Source organism: Mauremys reevesii, linkage group 24, assembly GCF_016161935.1.
Source record: "Mauremys reevesii isolate NIE-2019 linkage group 24, ASM1616193v1, whole genome shotgun sequence".
NCBI classification, from domain to species: domain Eukaryota; kingdom Metazoa; phylum Chordata; order Testudines; family Geoemydidae; genus Mauremys; species Mauremys reevesii.
In genome coordinates, this window is record NC_052646.1 from 14,905,574 (window position 1) to 14,927,998 (window position 22,425).

At 54.5% G+C, this 22,425-nt stretch overlaps 3 protein-coding genes across 5 annotated transcripts; 1 reads left to right on the forward strand and 2 right to left on the reverse strand.

Annotated features, from left to right (window-relative positions):
- Nucleotides 1-954: 954 nt before the first annotated feature.
- Nucleotides 955-2,992, forward strand: LOC120390694 (CD276 antigen-like). The gene is made up of 4 exons (XM_039513494.1): nucleotides 955-1,035; nucleotides 1,163-1,244; nucleotides 1,960-2,364; nucleotides 2,679-2,992. Exons 2-4 carry the CDS (start codon nucleotides 1,187-1,189, stop codon nucleotides 2,744-2,746), a joined length of 531 nt encoding a protein of 176 aa, XP_039369428.1. The 5' UTR covers nucleotides 955-1,035; nucleotides 1,163-1,186; the 3' UTR covers nucleotides 2,747-2,992.
- A 2,637-nt stretch (nucleotides 2,993-5,629) lies between these two features.
- LOC120390543 (maestro heat-like repeat family member 5) lies at nucleotides 5,630-7,874 on the reverse strand. 3 transcript variants are annotated; one of them, XM_039513272.1, is made up of 5 exons: nucleotides 7,645-7,874; nucleotides 6,833-6,937; nucleotides 6,304-6,439; nucleotides 5,963-6,056; nucleotides 5,630-5,824 (listed from the first exon to the last, which is right to left on the reverse strand). In XM_039513272.1, the coding sequence occupies exons 1-5, from the start codon at nucleotides 7,849-7,851 to the stop codon at nucleotides 5,755-5,757; spliced, it is 612 nt and encodes a 203-aa protein (XP_039369206.1). In that variant the 5' UTR covers nucleotides 7,852-7,874; the 3' UTR covers nucleotides 5,630-5,754. The 3 variants fall into 3 exon arrangements, 2 of the variants coding, with proteins under 2 accessions (XP_039369206.1, XP_039369207.1); XR_005591089.1 differs by having other exon boundaries at nucleotides 5,963-6,439; XM_039513273.1 differs by lacking the exon at nucleotides 5,963-6,056.
- Nucleotides 7,875-18,211: 10,337 nt separating this feature from the next.
- Nucleotides 18,212-21,255, reverse strand: LOC120390542 (CD276 antigen-like). The gene is made up of 4 exons (XM_039513271.1): nucleotides 21,201-21,255; nucleotides 20,590-20,937; nucleotides 18,639-19,002; nucleotides 18,212-18,425 (listed from the first exon to the last, which is right to left on the reverse strand). Exons 1-4 carry the CDS (start codon nucleotides 21,253-21,255, stop codon nucleotides 18,212-18,214), a joined length of 981 nt encoding a protein of 326 aa, XP_039369205.1.
- Between the last annotated feature and the right edge of the window lie 1,170 nt (nucleotides 21,256-22,425).

Here is a 22,425-nt window from a genome sequence, read left to right on the forward strand (position 1 = left end):
ATGGATTGGGAGGTGGGGGGATAAGTGCAGCCAGAATCTAGGCAGAAGGTTCTGGAAGGGCTGCAGGCTCATGTGCCCTTCACAGATGTGTGCCGGGGTCTCCCTTGCAGCAGAAGGGGCCGGTGTCAGAGGAGTTTGTGCACCATGCCAGGTACGTGCCTGTGCTCATGGCTCTGTGGATGAGCTGCCAGCTGATACCCCTAGTGGGCTGTGGAACCACTGTGGGGTCCAGGCTGCCCCCTGGGGGTTCTCTGCCCTCTGCAGGTCCCAGTAGGTCCCACCATTTGGTGTGGGGCAGGACATGAGAGCAGGGGAAGCCTGGTGTGAAGCACGGGGGTGTACAGCTGGTTCCCAGGCGTGGTTTGGAGGCAGACCTGCTGGGTGTCGCTCAGGGAGTGGCGGGGGAGGCTTGTGCGGCAGGGGCCTGGTGCTGAGCTCCAGAGGGCTGGGGGTGAGGGGCAGGTGGGGAGCTCACAGCTACCTGCCTTCAGCCCACACCTGAGGGTGGAGCCAGCACAGCCCGTTCACAGGCAGACACCCAGTCACTCCCAGGGCGGGCGGATCCCTCCGGCCCCAGGGGCGGCGGTTCCAAGGGGCAGGTCCCTCCCCTGGGGAAAATCTGCCCCGTGTTTGCAGTCGGGATCGGCCCGGCTCTGGCTGCCGGGTCTCCCTCAGCCCTCGGGTTACGGCGCCCTCGGCTCCCGGGGGCGCTGACAGAGCCCGGGCCCTGGGCTCTGCCCCCACCTGGGACCGCGCTCCGGGCAGGGAGCCCGGCTGTGGGGCGGGGCAGGGCTGGCAGAATGTGTGGGCGGGGCGAACATGAGGGATGGGGGCCTAACCCAATCAAAGGGGGGTAAGGGAGGCAGGGGCGGGGCTATCCGGCTTTGGGGGCGGGGCGACCATGAGGGGTCTAACCCAATCAACGGGAGGCAGGGGCGGGGCTTATGGGAGGAAATTATCCAATAGGATTTTACGCGTCAGATTCGAACCCTCAATCCCGGGCTCTGGCACCGCTACTCGCTCGGAGCCCGGCAGGTGCGTGTGGGGCGGGCGCCCGGCGATGGGGGGATACGATGGGGCAGGCGGGGGGCAGTGGCAGAGCCTCCTTCCGCTGGCAGACGCTGGGCCCGGCCCCTGCTCACCCCCCGCTTGTCTCTTCCAGCTGCTCCGGCCCCGCTGCAGCGCGATGGTCCCGGGCTCCGGCCGCCGCCTGCCCCTGCTGGCCGCGTGGGGGGCGCTGTGGGGTGAGTCCCGCCCCCCGGGCGGTTCAGGGCGGGGAGGGGCCGAGCTCTCCCCGGGCCGGTCCGGGCGGGGCGGCGGGCGGCAGGGGCCGCTGGTCCCTCCCCAGCGCGGGGGCTAAATCCCGCCTGGAGCCGCGGCCCGGCCGGTGCCAGCCAGGGAGACGCGGCCAATTTGACAATGTACCGGGGGGAGGGGGAGCTGCCTTGTGATTGGCCGTCTGCCTCACTGCCCCGCCTATACCGGGGCGGAGCAGCCAATCAGAGCTCAATCTCCCTCTCTCCCCCCTCCTCTCCTGTGTGAGCCCCAGCCTGCTGTGGGGGGCGGGGACCCCTGGAGCTCCCGCTGGGCAGAGACAAGGCTGGGGCCGCTGGGTGAAAGCAGGGGGGGGGGGGCTGGGAGCCGGGACTCCTGGGTTCTAGCCCTGGCTCTGGGAGGGGGGTGGGGTCTAGTGGTTAGAGCAGGTTGGGGGCTGGGACCCAGGACTCCTGGGTTCTCTTCCTGCCTTTGCCTCTGGGTGACTTGAGTCAGTCAGTTCACTGCCTTTGTGCCTCCATTCTTCCATCTGCAAACTAAATTGTGATGCTTGTGCATAACTGCAGCTGTGATTTGTGGAGTCACTCGGGGAGGGGCTGCATCTGAGGTCGCTGGGCAGTGGGGGTTGGAGGGTGGGTCAGGGCTGCAGCCCCATCTCTACCCCTGACTCTGTTTCCCTTTCAGGGCTCATTGCAGCCAAGTTGCCCGTCACTGCTCCGTTGGGAGGAGACGTCACCCTGAGCTGCCTCTTCCCGTCTCAGCCTGGGATGAACCTCCAGCACCTGATCCTCACCTGGCAGAAGGAACAGGTGGGGGCAGAGGCCCTGGTGGTTCATAGTTACTATTATGGGAAGGATCAGCTGGCGAGACAGGATGAGGCTTATAGAAACCGGACCCAGTTGGATCCAGAGGGGCTGGCCTGGGGGAACGCGTCCGTGCTGCTGAGGGGTGTCCGCATGCAGGACGAGGGCGTCTATTCCTGCCATGTTCATTCTGAGCTGGGCGCGACTTTGGAGACGAGACAACTTAGAGTGACTCAAACGGACCACTTCCTGGCCAAGCTGACCAGGCTTGCAGGAAATGCTGCAGGTGAGAATTATGGTGTACCGGTGGCGGGTGGAGCCCAGGGTTGGGACAGAGGGGGCTACAGATCAGGATTGAGAGGTGCTGACAGAGCCGTGGGGGATAGCCCCAGGCTGGGACAGTCAATCACTTTCTTCTTCACTGAACCCCACTACTGGCTGTCCTGGTTCTAGTTGTGGTGGGTCTGGGATTCTCATATGATCTGTGTTTCTCTGGAGTCAGGACCTTGACCAAGAAATTTGGACCTTGACAAAAAATAAACGACTACCCCTGCTGTAACTCATTGCCAGCTCCCCCCCGGCTTCCCTCTCTTGCTGCAGGGCTGAGTGACTGCTGGGTCCCTTTGCTGAATCTCTGCCTGGTGCTGATCGTACCTGTTCTCAGATGAGATCACTAAAACACCCCCTGCAGACAAGTCCTGGCCGCCAGCGACACCCGGGTACTGGCCTCGCCAAAGAAACTGCTGTGCAGGAAGCCAGATCCTGTAGAGGGCTTCTACATCCATAGCGGCCAGGAGGGTGTTTTCCAGTGCTGCTATGGGTACCTGCATGGCCCCACAGTATGCCAACATTTTTATGTCTGACTTAGAACAACACTTCCTCAGCTCTCGTCCCCTAATGCCCCAATTCTACTTGCGCTACATTGATGACATCTTCATGTGAACCCATGGAAAAGAAGCCCTTGAGCATTCCACCATGATTTCAACAATTTCCATCCCACCATCAACCTCAGCCTGGACCAATCTACATAAGAGGTCTATTTCCTGGAAACTACTGTGCTAATGAGTGATGGTCACATAAACACCACCCTATACCAGAAACCTACTGGCCACTATACTTATCTACATGCCTCCAGCTTCCATCCAGGACACACCACACGATCCATTGTCTACAGCCAAGCTCTAAGATACAAGCGCATTTGGTCCAATCCCTCAGAAAGAGACAAACACCTACAAGATCTCTATCAAGCATTCTTAAAACTACAATACCCACTGCTGAAGTGAAGAAATGGATTGACAGAGCCAGAAGAGTACCCAGAAGTCAGCTGCTGCAAGACAGGGCCCAACAAAGAAAATAACAGAATGCCACTAGCTGTCACCTTCAGCCCCCGACTAAAACCTCTCCAGGGCATCATGAAAGATCTACAACCTATCCTGAAAGATGATCCCTCACTCTCACAGATCTTGGGAGACAGACCAGTCCTCACTTACAGACAACCCCCCAACCTGAAGCAAATACTCACCAGCAACCACACAACAAAAACACTAACCCAGGAACGTATCCTTCCAACAGCCCCCGGTGCCAACTCTGTCCACATATCTAGTCAAGTGACACCATGATAGGACCTAATCACATCAGCCATGCCATTAGGGGTTCGTTCACCTGCACATCTACCAGTGTGATATGTGCCAGCAATGCCCCACTGCCATGTACCTTGGCCAAACCGGACAGTCTCTACGCAAAAGAATAAATGGACACAAATCTGACATCAGGAATCATAACATTCAAAAACCAGTAGGAGAACACTTCAACCTCTCCGGTCACTCAGTAACAGAGTTAAAGATGGCAATTTTGCAACAGAAAAGCTTAAAAAACAGACTCCAAAGAGAAACGGCTGAACTGGAATTAATTTGCAAACTAGATACCATTAACTTGGGCTTGACTAGAGACTGGGAGTGGCTGGGTCATTACACAAATTGAATCTCTTTCCCCATGTTAAGTATCCTCACACCTTCTTGTAAACTGTCTTAAATGAGCCATCTTGATTATCACTACAAAAGTTTTTTTTCTCCTGCTGATAATAGCTCATCTTAATTAATTAACCTCTTAAAGTTGTTATGGCAACTTCCACCTTTTCATGTTGTGTGTGTGTGTGTGTATATAATAATCTTCTTACTGTATGTTCCATTCTATGCATCTGATGAAGTGGGCAGTAGCCCATGAAAGCTTATGCTCAGATAAACTTGTTAGCCTCTAAGGTGCCACAAGTACTCCTGTTCTTTTTGCAGATAGAGACTAACACGGCTGCTACTCTGAAACCTGTTACTTTGTTCTGTCTGTTATTGCTTGAAACCACTTAAATCTTACTTTTTATACTTAATAAAAATTATTTTTGCTTATTAATTAATCCAGAGTAAGTGATTAATACCTGGGGGAGCAAACAGCTGTGCACATCTCTCTATCAATGTTATAGAGGACAGAGAATTTATGAGTTTACCCTGTATAAGCTTTATACAGAGTAAAACAGATTTATTTGGGGATTGGATCCCAGTGGGAGCTGGGTGTCTGGGTGCTGGAGATAGGTAGCTTGCTAAGCAGTTTTTGGTTAAAGTCTGCAGCTTTGGGGGCGTAAACCAGCCCTGGGTCTGTGTTGCAGGAGGCTTGCATGTCTGGCTCAACATGGCAGGGTTCTGGAGTCCCAAACTGGCAGGGAAAAAGGGGTCAGAAGTAAATTCACCACATCAGGTGACAGTACCAAGCGGGGGTCTCTGTGACCGAACCTGTCACACACAGAATCTCAGCTCAGCTTTCAAAGGCTGGTGCATGTCCACTTTCCTTTGATAAAGTGGTGAACTGCTAAATGAGTTTGCGCTGTCCCAGGGAGTCTTGGGCAGTAAGATGGTATATAGGTGGGGTGCATTGCTGGGAGCTGGGGTGATTGGCTTGTGTGGCTCAGGGATCAGTCATGCTGATGGCTGAGTGATCACAGCACCTGGAGGGGTTTGCTGCTTGTCGCTGACATAGCAGTGTGAGAGAGACAGCCCAGGCTGGAGAGTTAAATGCGCATATTGGTCTATCAGTTGCAGCTTGTACCCTAGGGACCAGGAGACTCCATCTGTTCCCTTTAGCCCCACCTCTGGCATGTGCACGGCCCTTCTGCACAAGCCCCTGCCACCCAATAGTGACAGCCAGAGCTCTTAACAAAAAAAGCACCTAGCTCACACCTCCCTTGACACATTCCTGCGCCTCTGTTGAGAGGCCTGCCCCACAGATTGAGAACAGATGGAATAGCCACTTGCAATGGTCCCTTCTGCCTTTCTACACTACGAAATTAGGTTGAATTTGTAGAAGTTGGTTTTTCAAAACTCGTTTTTATACAGTTGACTGTGTGTGTCCCCACAAAAAATGCTCTAAGTGCATTAAGTCGGCGGACTGCGTCCACAGTACCGAGGCTAGCGTCGACTTTAGGTTGGATATTAGGAATAACTTTTTCACTAGTTGGGTGGTGAAGCACTGGAATGGGTTCCCTAGGGAGGTGATGGAATCTTCTTCCTCAGAGGTTTTTAAGGTCAGGCTTGACAAAGCCCTGGCTGGGCTGATTTAGTTGGGGATTGGTCCTGCTTTGAGCAGGGAGTTGGACTAGATACCTCCTGAGGTCCCTTCTAACCCTATTATTCTATGATGGCCAGCACTGCCGTCCGCAGGAAGAATCTTCTCTGCCCCTCCGAGAAGAACTTTCCGAACACCTGAAACCAACCGGATGTGAGGCTTCAGCGGATTGCCCAGAACCAGGCTCCAAATCCTGGACTAGAACGGCTACTCCGTCCAGTGGCTCCAGGAGGCAGCCACCCGAGCTGTGCCATGACCTGGCAGAGTGGCCTTACCTCCCCCACCCTGACTGTGGTCTTGTGACCCAGGAGCCTGCTGTCTGGTGCCAGTCCCAGGCCCAGAGGTCTTCAGCCTCATGGATAGTCAGGCCTGGGAAAGAGACACACACATTTGTCATCCTGGTTGCAGGTCTTGTGTCCTTCCAATCCCACTGGTGGTTGCACAGTGGGCAGAGCCCTCGCTGTGTGCCCAGCCCAACAGAATGGCAGGGGGTGGTGTAGAACACAGAAAGAGAGAGAGAGAGACTCATCCTCCAGCTGGGTCGGTCTGAGAGAAATTGGCTGGGGTCCCAGTCTCACTCGTCTATTGGGTGCCATTTCCCAGCTGGGTTCCTTACCCCTCTGGTGCAGCAGCAGCTGGTAGAGCCGGTGAACCCCCTCCCTGGCCTGCTGGCTGATGTCCTTGGCTGGGTCACCAATGAACAGAGCCAGCTGTGCCACGTGGTGACCCATCCTGGGGAATTCGGCTGAGTTCTAATGGAAGGGAGAGGGGACTCCATCAGTCCCTGCCTCGGCCAGGACTCTCCTTCCCCTCGACCCCTCTGCAGGAGATGCTAGAGGATAGGAGCTAGAGCTAGATCCATAATTATCTCTGCCCGCAAGGGAGCCTGGAGCACAGGGGTGCGGGCAGGGCCCTCCATGAGGATTTGCTTCCCCAGCTGTTCCAGGATGACAGGAATCTGGAGCACGGTCCCCTTAAAAGCCAGAGTCGCCACTTAACCTGGACAAGAAGAACTTGACTCAAGCCAGGCTCATTCTCTGCTCTGACTCTGCCTCCCCAAGAGGAACACTCCTAACCCACAGCCCCTGCAGCTGCAGATCCTACAGCCCGTTGAAGCTAGGAAGCTGGGCTCAGAGGCCACTTACGTTGAACTCAGGGAGGGCGATGATGGATCTGAGCAGGGCCGTGCTGCTCCTGATGGCTCTGGCTCTCTCGTGCGACACCCTGGACACGATCCAGTAGTTAATGTGCTGTGGGAAAGGAGGCAGTTCAGGATCAATGGGTGGGTGCATGTGTTGTGGTAATGAGCCCCTCCCCATCCCCGGGGGCTGAGACATTGTATGCGGGGTGGAATATCTGATTCATCGATTGCAGAGCTTTAGAAGGGGATTGTTGCCCCAGGACGATGCTTATATCCTGCAGGTCACAACTTGTCATTGTCTCTCTAGATTGGGACAATGCTCGGTGTTGGGGCTGGTCCCATCCTCCCTGAACTCCTGATTCCTGAACAGCTCACCAGGAAGGAGACAGACCCCTCAGCCCTCCCTGGCTCTCAAGTCCTCGGTTGAGTGAAGGGACTGAGTGTGAGCACAATCCCCCCAGGAATCTCAGGGCCTGTCAGAAACAAGGGTTGATTCTCTGGGGCCCTCCTGTTTCTCTAGGAACGAGCCTGTGACTCTTCTCTGAGAACCATCTTCTGGATCTCCCAGGAGGGGCTCAGACTCTCACTCCCCAAGCCAGCCAGGGGCCCCATGGCTAGTGCTCAACAGAACCAGGCAGAGCTCTGGCTTGAAGTCCCAGCTCCTTCCTCTGTCCTTCAAGGAGGAAGGGCCTGACAGTGCACTGCACTGACTGCCCTGACCAAGGACGCCCACTGTGGGTGCAGCTAAGAGGACAGACTCGAAAATGGATCTAAGAGTTAAGGTAAAATTGCCCCCACCCCTCTCATCGGGCTCACCTCCAAGATGTAGTGGAGCTTGGTGGTGTCTGAGGAGTCTGCCAGCAGGTTCCCCAGCATGGCGTCCAGGAGGTCTGGCAAGACCCTATGCAGATCCTGCAAAGCAAGGGAGAGCCATGGGTCAGACTTAGGGAAACTGGGGCTACACCTGCCCCAGGATGGGAAGCACCGGTGAGACCCCCAAACACAGATCCTGGCCTTTCTCATTCACATCCCACTGCAGGCAATTAGCAAGGATTTGTGGCAGGATGAGAGCTGGCTCTTCAATCCAGGATTTAGCACGATCTACCTGGACTTGGGTGGTGTCTGTCTGCGTGCCCAGGGTAAAGGTGGTGTGCAGTGCAGCTCACACACACCCCTCCTGGTGTTGGGAGGGGAACAGGAGAAAGGACAAAAGAAACAAGAGAAGAAGAGAAAAGAGGGAGAGATGGAGGAAAAGGTGAAACAAAAAGGACAAACCCTAATGTCCCCAGTGATTCTAAGAGACAAAATTCTAGGTGTGGAATAAAATTCTGCCTCCTTAAGCTCATGTTTTCCATGCCTAGAATTCAACTGTCACCAGATGGATCAGACTGAACAGGTTTCAAACCTCGAGGAGGTTCTTACCTTCCAAACAGGGACGGCTGTTTTCTTGTAAAATCAGGAAAAGGGAAGGAGAAAACTTGAGAGAGGTTCCTCCTTGCGCTCACGTACGTGAACCTGAATACTCTTTCAGTCCTCAAAGAGAGACCTTGAGAAGGAGACTCGCTGAAGCAAAGCCACAGGGGGCTCTGAGGTTTCCCTGGCCCCTCACCCCTGTCCTGCCTGGCTGATGTCAGCATCTCTCTGTGAGGTCACCACCTCCCCACCACCTTTGACCAATAGTCTGAGGTCCTGCAAAAGGCCTTTCTGATGTCACTGCCACACCCCTCCCTCACTGGGCTAATGTCCTGCCCCTGGCCAGGCACTTTGGACATTTGAGCTACTCTGTGGATCACCCCACTCAAGGAGTGGTCATTCTAGGAAGCAAGCCAGCTAGACAGTAAAACATCAGACACTGATCCCAATGCTACACTCAGTTTTTCAGAAATTAGTAGACTTTATGGCCAGAAGAGACCCTTAGAGCATCTAATCTGACCCGCTGCATATCACAGGCCTACTCTATGACACAATAGCTACTTTTGGGGCAAACACATTACAGAAAGGCATCTAGTCTTCATTAAATGACATCAAGAGATGGAGAATCCACCACTTTCCTTGGTAGCTTGTTCCTGTGGTGGATTCTCCATCCTTGCTGTTGAATATTTCTGCCTTAGTTGTAATATGAATTTGTCTCTTTTCACCTTCCAGCCACTGGGTCTTGTTATGCCTTTCTCTGCTAGATTAAAGAGCCGTTTAATAGCCAATATTTTCTCTCCATTAAGGCACTTCAACACTTCAATGAAGTCACCTTTCAATCTTCTTTTGATAAGCTGAACAGGTTGAGCTCTTTCAATAGCTCACTAGGAGGCATTTTTCTCCAGCCCTCAGAACATTTGGTGGCTCTTTGCTGCCCCAGCTCCAATTTCACAACATCTTTTTGAAATGAGGACACCAAAACTGGAGGCAGTATTCCAGTATCAGTCTCACTGATGCTGTGTCACCTCCTGTGACGTTCTTGACAATCTGTAACTGTATCGATCACCGTTGCGACCACTGTTCTATATTTGCAGCCAATATTGTAAAAAGGTTGTCGTGTAAGGGGTCGATGGAGAGGTTCTGATTGGCTGATTATAATTATGCTATCTCTAGATGTGTATCATTTTTGTAGTTGATGTTATGAATATTGGCTCTGTACTGTCTGTATTTCAAACTTGTGCTCTGCTTCCGGGGACACCCCAGACAAGTTGGTGTCAGCTCTGCCTAGCCTGGTTGATGGCCCATTAAAGACCATCAGCTGTACAATCGACCCATTGAGAGAAGGCAGATCCACCTTGTGACTCAGCAAGGTATGCAGGGACCTGCCTATGGACAGAACTCTAAGGTTTTTCTATGTCGTGTGCTGGATAGAGTGTCCTTGGGACAAAGAAAGCAAAGACCACATGGCAAGAGACTATAAAAGGCTGATGCCTTGTCTCCATCTTGTCTTCAATCCTGCTTCATACCCCTGGAGGGACTTTGCTACAAACTGAAGCTCTGTACAAAGGATTGAATGACCCATCCCAGCTGTGGATGGACTCCAGAGACTTGATTTGAACCTGCAGTTTATTCCATCACTGCTACAAGCCTGAACTAAGAACTTTGCCATTACTGTATGTAATTGATTCCTTTAACAATTTTAACTCTCATCTATATTTCTTTCTTTTTATGAATAAACCTTTAGATTTTAGATGCTAAAGGATTTGCAACAGTGTGATTTGTGGGTAAAATCTGACTGGGATGTGGGGCTTGGTCCTTTGGGAGAACCTTTTTTCTTCTACTGGGGTATTGGGTTTTGTAACCATTCATCCCCATAAGGAGTGGTGCTGGTGGTGATACAAGGGAACTGGAATATCTGAGGGAATTGCTTGTATGACTCCCGATTAGCCGGTGGAGTAAAACCAACGTCCTCTCTGTATGGCTGGTTTGATGTGCTTTAATAGTAAAGGACACCCAGCCTTGGGCTGTGACTGCCCTGCTCCAAGCAATTGGTCCTGAATTGATACTCTCAGTAGTGTCCCGCCAGAGGCCGCATTGTTACAGGGGTCGTCCGGGATTACAACTGGGAAGTCTCTGAAACTCAGGACGTGCTTCCTCAGCTAGGGGGAGTATGTAACTCACACACCTTCTGGGTGTGGTGGTCTGTCCCAGCCAGTGGCACCAAGATCACTTTGAGGGAGAGCTAAAATGAGTCTTCTCTATAGCCTTAGCTAACAGCCAGATGGCTTTTAGTTCATGCTGTAGCAGCCCACACACTAAGCTCCAGAGGTCCCCGGTTCGATCCCGCCCACCGATGAGTCGGCGACCGGGATCTGTTAGCATTACAGAGGCAGCTGCCACTCCAAGACGGAGAGAGCTGCCATGCCACGCCCAGCTGCAAAGATGTGCCAAGCATGAGTTGACACCCTTCAGAGCTTCCTGTGATAAACTGCAAACTTTGGACAATAGCGGGGTGGTAGGGAGTGTCACCCCCTTGTGTTGCCCTCAGAGTGGCCTGGGTCAGAGCCCATGGGAGGCCCTGGGTTCCCCCACCATCTGCCGCACCCTTCCCCCCACAAAGGGCCGAAACCCTGATCACTGGGCAACATCCCCATGAGTGAAGGCCATCACGAGGCATCCATCTTCGAAAGTTTGCAGAGGATGTGGGAGCAGAAAGGGGAGAGACGATGAGGGTGGCTCTTGGGAAGAGGGAGGGAGCCTTATGGGAATCTCTTGTTTACCACCATCAACCCAATGATCGGATCATTGATGCCTAGAATCTTCCCTGAAATGTTGTATTTGACTGGATCTAGATTTTGAAATGGGTACCACATTTGCAGATGGAGAAATGTCAGCCAGTTGAGTGGAAGGCCATTGCGAGCTCAGCTAATTATGCAATGTGGTTTCTGCCCGATTTAACAAGCTCATTAAACAATAGCTCCCAATTTTCATTCACATTGTTCTGTTTAGTGGTTTTCTCCAAAACACTTTCACTGATCATTTTGGTCAGCTGTGGAAAGTTAGCACATTCAGTGCACCAAGTATAAATATCGCTGGTTACAACTGCCCTCTATTGGTCATAAGAACAGCCATACTGGCTCAGACCAAGGTCCAGCCAGCCCAGAATCCTATCCTCCCACAGTGGCCAATGCCAGGTGCCCCGGAGGGAATCGACAGAACAGGGAATCATCAAGTGATCCATCCCCTGTCGCCCATTCCCAGCTTCAGGCAAACAGAGGCTAGGGACACTTCAAGAGGATGGTTTTGTATCCCTGCCCATCCTGGCTAATAGCCAATGATGGACCTGTCCTCCCTGAACTTATCTAGTTCTTTTTTGGACCCTGTTACAGTCTTGGCCTTCACAAAGAGTTTCCCCAGGTTGACTGTGCGCTGTGTGAAGAAATACGTCCTTTTGTTTGTTTTCAAACTGCTGCCTATTCATTTCACTTGGTGACCCCTAGTTCTTGTGTTATGAGACAGTAAATAACACGTCCTGATTTGCTTTCTCCACACCCATCACAATTTTATAGACCTCTATCCTAGCCCCCCTTAGTCGTCTCTTTTCCAAGCTGGAAACTCCCCTCAGTATTATTAATTTCACCTCATATGGAAGCTGTTCCATACCCCTAATCATTTTGGTTGCCCTTTTCTGTACCTTTTCCAATTCCAAAATATCTTTTTGAGGTGGGGGGACCAGCTCCAGTATTCAAGGTGTGGGCACACCATGGATTTATAGAGAGGCAATATTACATTTCTGTCTTGCTATTGTGACAAAGTTCCTCCTCTACCTTGGTGGGTCCTGTGCTTATTGGCAGATTTGCTTGCCTCACAGATTCACCCTGTGGGTCGGGAAACAGCCCAGAGACCTTCCCCTCTGGTAGAAGCCACAGTCCAGTTCAATTCCTCCTGTCTTTGATCAGGAGTTGGGAGGTTTGGGGGGAACCCAGGCCTGCCCTCTACTCTGGGTTCCAGCCCAGGGCCCTGTGGACTGCAGCTGTCTAGAGTGGTACAGCTGTGCGACAGCTGCAAGTCCCTGGGCTACTTCCCCATGGCCTCCTCCCAACACCTTCTTTGTCCTCACCACCAGACTTTCCTCTTGATGTCTGATAACGCTTGTACTCCTCAGTCCTCCAGCAGTGTGCGTACTCACTCTAGCCTCTTGCACGCCGCTTGCTTGCTTGCTCACCCACACCCTCTCCCCTGACTCCTCCTTGGCCTGACTGGAGTGAGCCCTTTTATAGCATCAGAGGGGCCTTAATTAGAGTCAGGTGCTTAACAGCCTCACCTGACTCCAATTAACCTGCTAAGAGTTTTGACAGCCACTGCACACTGAGTGGACATTTTCAGAGAACTATCCACAATGACTCCAAGATCTCTTTCTTAAATTGTAAGAGCTAATTTAGACTTTGAATGACAGAGATTGGTCCCAAGCTGGGAAAAAAAATCCAGCCTGTGTACTGAGAAGTGAGAGTTGCCTGTAACATCTATGAGAGACAGACAGGCTGCTTGTTTCAAATCGTGCTTAATCTGTAGAATTTAGACTGTGAATTTTTTTTTCTACATAACCAGCTCTGATCTCTGTGCCTGCTACTTATAATCTCTTAACATCTGTCTCAGTTAATAAATCTGTCTTGGTTGAAGTGCTTGGGGCATCTCAGCTCAGTTTACAAAGGCTGGTGCATGTCCACTTTCCTTTGTTAAAGTGGCGAACTACTTAACAAGTTTGTGCTGTTCAAGAGAAGCTTGGGCCGTGTAAGATGGTATAGTGCATGGGTGCAAGACTGGGAGCTGGGGTGACTTTCTGGAGTCTCTCTCCGTAAGCTTTATGAGTGGCTCAGGGATCAGTCATGCTGATGGCTGAGTGATCACAGCATCTGGAGGGGTTTGCTGCTTCTCACGGGCATAGCAGTGTGAGAGACAACCCAGGCTGGAGAGTTAGGGGGGCACAGAGGTCTATCAGTTCCAGGTTGTACCCTGGGGATCATGGGGCTCTGGCTGTCCCCTTCATCCCCACCTCCGGGGTGTGCACGGCCCTTCTGCACAAGCCCCAGCCACCCAGGGCTGACAGCCAGAGCTCTTAAAAAAAAAGCACCTAGCTCACACCTCCCTTGACACATTCCTGCACCTCTGTTGAGAGGCCTGCCCCACAGTTTAAGAACGCATGGAGTTGCCACTTGCAATGGTCCCTTCTGCCTTAGACTCTATGAATTGCAGAGTGACACAATCTAATACTACTTTGCATACTGTGTGTAATATGCACATTATCCCCTGCAAGAACAGCAGGCGAAATCGTATAGTCCAGTGGTTTTCAAGTTTTTCATTGGCAGACCCCTAAAAATTTCAAATGGAGGAGGGGAGCCCTTTGGAAATCTTAGACATAGTCTGTGGCTCCCCAAGGGCCCACGGACCACAGGTTGAAAACCACTGGTATAGTAATTGCTTGACCGCACTTTGGTTCGTTATTTCCTTGTGAAATATGCTCAAGGGCTAGTCTACACTTACCTGCCGGGTCGACGCGGTGAGTTCGAATTCTCGGAGTTCGAACTATCGCATCTAATCTGGACGCGATAGTTCGAACTCCCTGCGCGCTCTGGTCGACTCCGGTACTCCACCACTGCAAACGGCGGTGGTGGAGTCGACCTTGGAGCCGCGGACTTCGATTCCGCGGCGTCTGGACGGGTGAGTAGTTTGAACTAGGGTACTTCGAATTCAGCTACGCTATTCACGTAGCTGAATTTGCATACCCTAGTTCGACCCCCCTTCTTAATGTGGACCTACCCCAAGAGACAAAATAACCAGTGTCACTCAGGTTTATTAATATGCTACAGAAGAGGGGATACCAGTCGCCGAAGAGCCATCCTGTGCAATCCCTTTACAGTCGCTCTATGCAGAAGATTTGATCCCCTAGTTACACATTTCGGCGGGTATCAGTGTGGGAAGGAATTTTCCTCCAGGGTAGATTGGCAGTGGCCCTGGAGGTTTTTCGCCTTCCTCCGAAGCATGGGGCAGGGGTCGCTTGCTGGTGGATTATCTGCTACTTGAAGTCTTTAAATCATGATTTGGAGCATTCAACAGCAGAGTCAAGGGAGAGAATTAGTTCAGGAGTGGGTGGATCGGCTTATGTGGCCTGCATCTTGCAGGAGGTCAGACTAGATGATCATAATGGTCCCTTCTGATCTTGAATTCTATGATTCTATATGATTTTACAAGTTGCGAATTTCTTCGCATGTCACTGGAACCAACCCCTCGCTTTGTCCCAGTTCTCTAACCTGTTCTGTTCCTCCCTTACGTGTGGGTTGGGACCAGCCTTCCAGGGCCTGTGCTGTAAAGCTCCTTCCTAGCCTGTACTAGGCCATGGAACAACTGTATCTTGCCTTTGACACGTTTCCTATTGGCTTCTGCCAAATCCTTATTTCTTCAAACGCAAGGAGTTCTGGGATACTTGGCATAAGGGAACAGGGTTCTGGTCCTGACCAGCCTAGCCTACAGCACGGTTACACAACTTGTGCTTCATGCTAGTGGTGCTTAATGCTTACTAACAGATAGAAACAGTGCAGCTAACGCACACTATTAAGACGATACGGGCTGGCTAGCATATAAATGTATTAGTCAACACAGAGCCATCGTGTATGTGTTCGGTAGCCGGTTGTGGTAAATGTCTTAACCTGTGTTCACAACTGTAGTGTCCACCCCACACCCCACTACAATTGTAGTGTACATCCAGGGCCAGAGTGTTGGTCCGGCGGGTCAAATATTTCTGCACTAGCTGTTTTACTGTGGGAGGAAATGGAGACAACTGGGGTTCATGAGAACAGCCGGCCACTTCTAGCTGCTCATAAACGCTGGGCGGTTTTCACAGCCACAGAGGTGGTGAGAAAACAGTCGGGATTTCGGCTGTTTTTTTCTGGGGGTTCCACTTCACTGGTTGTGTGTTGTGGGGGGTGGTTGTTTTTTCCTGTATGGCCCATGAGATTGTATCGCACTGTCCATCCCACGAGGAGTGGGGAGAAGCAGGAGGAAGTTGGGGTGTCAGGGGCAGGAAGGGGATGGGGGCGAGTCCAGGGCAGAGGGGATGGGACAGGAAGGTGCTTCCCGTTTGCTCACTCTGGTACCTAATGGCACCTCGGCCCGATCCTGGACACTACGGCAGGCGCTCTGCTCCTACTCTCTTCTGCGCCCCCAGCAGCTGGGGAGGGGGTTGTGGAGCTGAACCCCCTCTGTAGTACGGGGAATTCTTGGGTATTTTCATTCCATCCCCAAACCCCTCCCTGCCACCCTGGATCAGACCCATGGGCCCAGCCGGCCCGGTATCCTGTCCCCTCCCTGCCGCCCTGCATCAGACCCATGGGCCCAGCCGGCCCGGTATCCCGTCCTCTCCCTGCCGCCCTGCATCACACCCATGGGCCCAGCCGGCCCGGTATCCTGGCACAGCCCCTACCGTGCTCTAGGCCAGACCAGCATGTTTCCACTCTCAGAAATCTCCTTCCCAGGGCGATACTGATAGACCAGAATCAGCCTCTTCGCTGAGCTAAAAAGCACAATCTCCTTAAGTCCCTGCGTGACACATGTTCATGGATTTCAAGGCCAAAGACGGACAGATTTTTACTTAAATAACAAATAACAAACACTTACTTGGAACAGCAGCAGCTCTCATGGCGTATTACAAAGAATAGTAGTAGTGTTGTCCCCATTATACAGATGGGAAACTGAGGCACTGGCAGGGATGACTTGCTTGAAGTCACCCAGGAGCAAGAAAGACCAATGAGCCCGATTCAGCTATGGAGACTCAAGCATCCAACAGATTCCAAAGCTGGCTACAGGCCAGCAGTGCCCAGGCTAGTGAGAGGGTCGTGAACCCCTGGTGCCGCTGCCGGCAGAAACAGCCATAGAGAGAAGGGACCGTCCCTTCTGCCCCCCACCCACAGGAGAGCGCTGCAGAAACCCGCCCTGCAGCCGTCGGGTGTAGCCAACTGCTGCCAGTCTCAGCCCCCTCGCTCCTGAGCTTTGCTCCACAGCCGCCCACAGGCTTGTCCGACTCCAGCCAACGCTCGGGTCTCGGCCCAAGCGGGATTCGGGCTGAAATTGTTTTGTGGCAGCGATGGATGGCCCCCTCCTGTGGAGGAAAGAGGGCAGATCTCCACCCCCATCCCCCGGCGCTCTCTGCAGCGTTCGACCCTGTCGAGTGTGGGACGCGGCTGAGAGGTGCCGGGAGCCCAGAGTTGGATTCCTTCCTCAACGGCCGTGGTGCGAGTGGGGCGCTCCGGTCCGGTCTGGTCCGCTGTACCACTGAGATATTTATAGCCGGTTCAGCGTACCACAGAGACACAGGAGGAGCCTGTCCCCAGCCCTTCCTCTCAGCTGCGTCTCCTGAGTCCTGCGCCGCCGGAGGACAGGGCTGAGCAGGGCTGGGGGCGGTACAGCCCGGCGGCTCCACGTTCTGCTCCGTTCGCCGCTGCGGCTCCCAGGAGAGCCCGGCAGTTCAAGGCTCCCCTGGGAACCACAGTGACAAAAGGGCAGGGCAGCCCCACGCCAGAGCTTCTCCGGCGCAGCTGTACCGCCCCCAGCCCGTCCACACAGCTGGGTCTCCTGAGTCCTCCGGCCTGGGGTCAGTCCAGCAGAAACCTCTGTCGCAGCGGGAGGAGAAGAGAGTCCCCTCCCCGCCATGTCACGTGGGATGGATGTGGATCAGGGGGAAGGGACAGAGAGAGCCAGGGCTGGGGGCGGGGCAGGAAGGAGTCACGGGGGGGTGTCACAAGGAGGTCACATGCCCCCCCCCTTTGTGTCCCTCCCATGAGTGCAGCGTACCAGCAAGAAATTATTTCTACTTGTGCCATTGCTCAACGGACACGCCCAATGAGTAGCGACGGGGAACGGCTCCTCCGCCCCAGAGCCTTGGCTAGAGCGGCTCCACCAGGATCAGTTCTCTCTCTGGTCCGTTTCGACACCATGCAGCTACCCGGGGAGCTGGTCAGACACCACAGACTCAAGTGCCAGCAACCAGCGGGTGACACCCAGCTCGACCTGTCCTTCACCGCACCCCCCGATGGCCCCGTGCCAGGCGAGCTCAGCTCTGGGAAGGGAGCAGCTGGCTGGCACTGACCCCCGAGCAAGGCGGGCGGAGGAGAGCACTCAGGGACACTCGCAGCCCGCAGCAGCCGCCTTTGATGGAAGGTTCATGTCCCCCACCGGCGATTCCAGCCCATACTCCAGGAGCGCCCCGGGATTCCTCGCTGACGCTGGGCTTTCACATCCCAAGGGCCGCACGTGGCGCTTTCTGCCATCTCCGGCTGGCTAGGAGGCTCCGTCTGTCCTGGCAGGTGACAACCTGTGCTTCGCGCCTTCGGCACCTCCCGGCTAGACAACATAAGAACATAAGAACGGCCGTACTGGGTCAGATCAAAGCTCCATCTAGCCCAGGACCAAGGCAGGCAGAGGAGTGATCACAGCTGCAGGCACAAGCACTGGGCAGCAGGGACCTGCCGCTGGGCTGACACGCAGAACCCTGGCTCATCCGCCAACCCGCGAGCTGGCCAGTCCGGCAGCTCTGCCGCAGCCCAGCTGGGCTCATTCACTCATCTCATGCCTGGGGCTGCAGCTCCCTCTCCATCCCCAGGAGGGGTGTTGCCAGGGGCGGGGGGAGGGCACGTCACATTGGGGGCCCTGGATGGAAAACAAAGGCCCTGGATGGAGCGTGATTCTTAGGGCGGAGGGTGAAGGCCGGAGACCCTGCGGTGATGCTGCTAGAGGATGATGTGGGTCCCCCAGCTCTTGGCCAAGGTCAAGGGCACCAGGCGGAGGGGCATGGCCGGATGGTAGAGCTGGGGCAGTGGGGTTGTCCTGGCTCCCCTGGGGTTCAGTTGCCGGGAGATGATGGAGCCTGGGTGGTGCTAGATCTTGCTCATGGTGGCTCTAGCTCTGCCCCAGCCGAGCCCTAGGACTTGGCCCTGGCTGGCTGCTCGTGGCCGGTGGGGCTGGCTGGGATTGGGCAAGAGATCTCTTTCTGCTCCTCCTCCTCCTCCGCCTTCCCCCAGGAGCGGGATCCAGCCGGGCCCTGGCGGAGACGGTAGAGAAATGCAACAGCCAGCTGGACAACGAAGAGGCAGGTAGCACAGATGACAGCCAGAAGGCCGGGGGACCCAGGAGTCCTACAACAGAGAGCGAGGATGGGGCTGTGATGCAGTGCAGGAGTCGCACCCTGATGCCAGCTGGGGCGAATGCTCAGAGAAAGGGGCGGGGCCACAATCGCATCGGCAGGGCGGATTTACCATTGGGGGGAACAGACTGGGGGGGGAATAGATGGGGATCCCCCATCCCCATTGGGATTCCTGCCCCCACCTCCATTGGCTTCCTGCCCCCACTCTTTTTCAGGGTTCCCAGGGCTGAGCTGCCCCTGGAGGCTGAAATCCAGATCTCCCCTCCCTGGCTCACCTGGGCTCAGCTGCAGGCTCAGCGGCCGGGTAATTGGTGCCCCCAGCACATGAGGGGTTAACATGAAGGTCAGCCTGGCGCTGTGGGTCGCAGGCGGCACCGTGACCCAGCTGGTGACGTGGTAGAGCCCCTGTTCATCCACCTGCTGCTCCGTGGCACCTTCTGCTGTGACGTCCCTGCCTGCCTCGTCCAGCCACTGCACCGTGGCCGCGGGGTACCCGCCCCCCGTGCGGACGGTCAGCGTGACCCCGGCGCTGGAGAGGCTGAAGGTCAGCTGGGGCTCGCTGAACGGGGCTGGAGGGAAGAAATGTGGGGGCGGATTTAGGGAGGGGGCTCAGAATTGGGCCCCACGGGCTGGGTCCTGCCCTGAAATCCGGATTGAGTCCGCTCTGGCACAGGGCTCACACTGGGGTCACCGAAGGAGCCCTCAGCGATTCGCAGTTGGGACATGCAGGGCAGCCGCAGCGCAGAGATTCCAGCCAGGCTCTGAGGGCTCCGGCTCCAGGATTCACCCTCCCAGCACGTGGGATTAACCCGGCACCGCAGCAGTTCTCGACCCCAAAGTGGGTTGTGACCCTGTTTTAATGGGGTCGCCAGGGCTGGCTTAGACTTGCTGGGGCCAAAGCTGAAGCCCTGGGGGTGGGGATCAGGTTACAGGCCCCTTGCCTGGGGCTGAACCCTTGGGCTTCAGTTTTGGCCCCCACACCGGGGGCAGTGGGGCTCGAGCGGGCTCAGGATTTGGTCCCCGCTCCTGGGGTCATGTGGCAACTTTTGTTGTCGGAAGGGGGTCGCAGTGCAATGAAGTTTGAGAACCCCTGCGACAGAGTCAGCTGCAGGATATAACAGGTTATCACCAAGCAGCAGGGAAGACAGCAGCCGACCTCGGCTGCAGGGAAGACATTTTAAAGAGAACAAGGTCAGGTTGTCTCTGAGGCTTGAACCAATGACCTAAGCAATGTCTAACCCCCTGAGCGGCAGCCGCCTGAGCTAAAGAACCAGCCGCAGTAACGCAACAGTGCGAGTGTAGCTGAGCCCTGACCCAACATGAGGCCTCCTCCTTTGGAAGACAGGATTAGGGGGCAAATGACTCATCAAGCTGGAAACACGACATTTGTGCTAAAGAAGATGAGTGAAGAGATCAGCAGGCTGAAAAGACAGAATGTCTGAGCCAGCTAAGAGAAGAGGGAGAACACCCCGGGACCTATTTACTGTGAACCAGCTGACAAGGGACAGGATACGTTAGGAATGGAGAGATGAGGGAAAGAGGAAGTCGAAACGTGGACAGAGCGTGCGGCTCAGTGACCGGTTCCTGCTAAGTAACCAGCCAATCGTAAAGTCGGACGCAGTGTAGAGTAAATGGGATGCAATTGGTAAATACCTATAACAAGAACAAGTTTCTTAGGGACGTTGGAGCCGAGACAAATCCTGCATCACCCCCCTGCATTTGAAGCAGCTCAGCGTAGCGTTGCTGTGAGCCAGATAAAAACACTTGACCAAGAAAGTGTGGAGTGGAACTGAGTTCTCGGGAAGCCGGGTGGAACGAGGTCTCGGAGGGAATTCCGACAGCGAGGAGGGTAATACAGTGCCATGTAGCCTGCAACCACTAAAGAGGGACACAGAATCATGCAGCCTGCGGCCACTAGATGGGGACATGGTGCCACACAGGCTACGGCCACTAGAGGGGGACACGGAGTGACTCAGGCTGCAGCGACCAGGGAGGGGACATGGTGCCACACATGCTGCGGCCACTAGAGGGGGACATGGTGCCACCCAGCCTGCAGTCACTAGAGGGGGACACCCAGGCTGCAGTCACTACCAGGTACATGGACCCACTGTGCGTTAGCCAGACCCATCCTGGGATGCAGCAGCCCCAGCACTCACCTCCCACTCTCAGCTCCGTGCGTTCAGACGTCTTGCCCAGCTCCGAGGTGACGTGGCAGAGGTAGACGCCCTCATCCTGGGTGCGGACGCCCCTCAGCGTCAGGGACGCATCGCCCCAAGCCAGCCACTCTGGATCCAGCCGGGTCCGGTTCCTATAAACCTCGTCCTGTTTCTCCAGCTGCTCCCTCCCGTAATAATAACTATGAACCACCAGGTCCTCTGCCCCCGCCCGCCCCTTCTGCCAGGTGAGGATCAGGCTCTGGAGGCTCATCCCAGGCTGGGATGGGAAGAGGCAGCTGAGGGTGACGTCTCCCCCGAAACGAGCTACCACGTCTGGTGCTGACTGCACTGCAGGGAGGAAAAAACACAGGGGTTAGTGAGATTTAGGGTGTGAGAGCCTCGCCTCTCCCAGCAGGGGGCGCTGTGGGCAGCCAGGTGGGACTGTCACCCTCACGGGAGCTCCCGACTCCTCCAGCCCCAGCCTGGCCCTGCGGGGGGCACTGTGGGGAAGGGGGCGGGAATGCCGGCTGGGGGAGGAGCTCACTCCAGCTGTGATGCGCAAGGATTTGCCATTATCCCAGTACGGTGCCATGAGTGACATTCCCAGTTACCTTTTCCTATGAACAGAATGGGAAAGTGCAGCCAATGGATGAAGAAAGTCTTCATGGCTGTCCCGGGCGGCAGGGAACGGTGCCTAGTGATTAATGGCTGGGACTCAGGAGTCCTGGGTTCGAATCCTTGTTCTGCCACACACCCTCTGTGCACCTCGGATGCAGCATGTCCACCTCTGTGCCTCAGTTTCCCCATCTGTAACAGGGGAACACCAAGCCATCCTGCGTCTCGGTCACTGCCAAATTCCTACTGGCCCACCCAGTGCGCGAGATTTCAATGCATCCCCCACAGCGGGAACGTTCCCAGAGTCATTCCTGTCAGATTGTTTCATGCCAGGGGCAAAATTTCTTAAAGGGCCCCATTTGTAAAGTCATTTTAACTCAGAAAACTGATTAGTGGGGTTACGGGGGGTCACGGAGTCAGGCCTGGGCCTTCACACAGCCCCTTTCACCAGTATCCCCATTACTGTGCCAGCCCCAGAGATTCTTCCTCTCACATCCCCCCCGCCCTGCTGACTCAGTGCCTCCAGGACTAGGTCTTCGGGCCCCGGACCCTGTTTCCCGCCGTTAGCTCCTTGAGTGAGACCCCTTAGACCGGATGCCTGGAGAGCTGTCCGGGAGCGATGCAAACGGGGAGGTTCTGTCGGGAATCGGGGCAGCCTCTTCCAATCACCACAGTGATTATTATTCGACTGGAATCCAGCATCTCCAGAATTCGATCCTGTGGAGAGGGGCCCGGGTGGCTGCTGACCTGCTCTGGAGACGGGTGAGACCAGGCCCAGCCTGGCTTCTGGTTCTGAGCCAGGAGCCACGGGGAAAACCCAGCGGTGGGGTTGGAAGAATTGACCCTGACCAGAGCCCCAGGCTGGAGTGGGGCTGAGCTCCAGGGAGCTTTTCCCAAGCATGTGGGTCCGTGGGGTATTTTTATTTTGTTGTTATTGGGGCAGGAACAATAAAATGTTGTCATCCCGATTAAGTAAATGAGGAACTACAAAACTGTCTTATGATTGAGGGTTTCATTGTCAACTAAATAGCACTTGCTAGACAAGGGACATGGGTTCCAAAACCCAGTCAAGAGAGAGAGAGGTTGGGGACAGATATTAGAGCTAAGATCTTTGAGCTCAGATGGGGTTAGTAGTTTCTTGGTCTATCCAAGGCTGTGATCAAGTGTTTTGGTCTTTTGGCCTCAAGATGAAAACCTTGTCTGTGTCTTGGGAACCTTGAG

Excerpts from the sequence above, each read along its gene's own strand:
- LOC120390694 (XM_039513494.1), top strand. The coding sequence starts at position 1,187 with ATGGTCCCGGGCTCCGGCCGCCGCCTGCCCCTGCTGGCCGCGTGGGGG. Across the intron at positions 1,245-1,959 it reads CGCGTGGGGGGCGCTGTGGG|GGCTCATTGCAGCCAAGTTG; the intron begins GTGAGTCCCGCC and ends TTTCCCTTTCAG. Across the intron at positions 2,365-2,678 it reads GCTTGCAGGAAATGCTGCAG|GGCTGAGTGACTGCTGGGTC; the intron begins GTGAGAATTATG and ends CTCTTGCTGCAG.
- LOC120390543 (XM_039513272.1), bottom strand. The coding sequence starts at position 7,851 with ATGAGAAAGGCCAGGATCTGTGTTTGGGGGTCTCACCGGTGCTTCCCA. Across the intron at positions 6,440-6,832 it reads TCGCCCTCCCTGAGTTCAAC|AACTCAGCCGAATTCCCCAG; the intron begins GTAAGTGGCCTC and ends CCCTTCCATTAG. Across the intron at positions 5,825-5,962 it reads CCACAGTCAGGGTGGGGGAG|GTGTTCGGAAAGTTCTTCTC; the intron begins GTAAGGCCACTC and ends GGTTGGTTTCAG.
- LOC120390542 (XM_039513271.1), bottom strand. The coding sequence starts at position 21,255 with ATGAAGACTTTCTTCATCCATTGGCTGCACTTTCCCATTCTGTTCATA. Across the intron at positions 20,938-21,200 it reads CATTCTGTTCATAGGAAAAG|TGCAGTCAGCACCAGACGTG; the intron begins GTAACTGGGAAT and ends TCCTCCCTGCAG. Across the intron at positions 19,003-20,589 it reads CACGGAGCTGAGAGTGGGAG|CCCCGTTCAGCGAGCCCCAG; the intron begins GTGAGTGCTGGG and ends TCTTCCCTCCAG.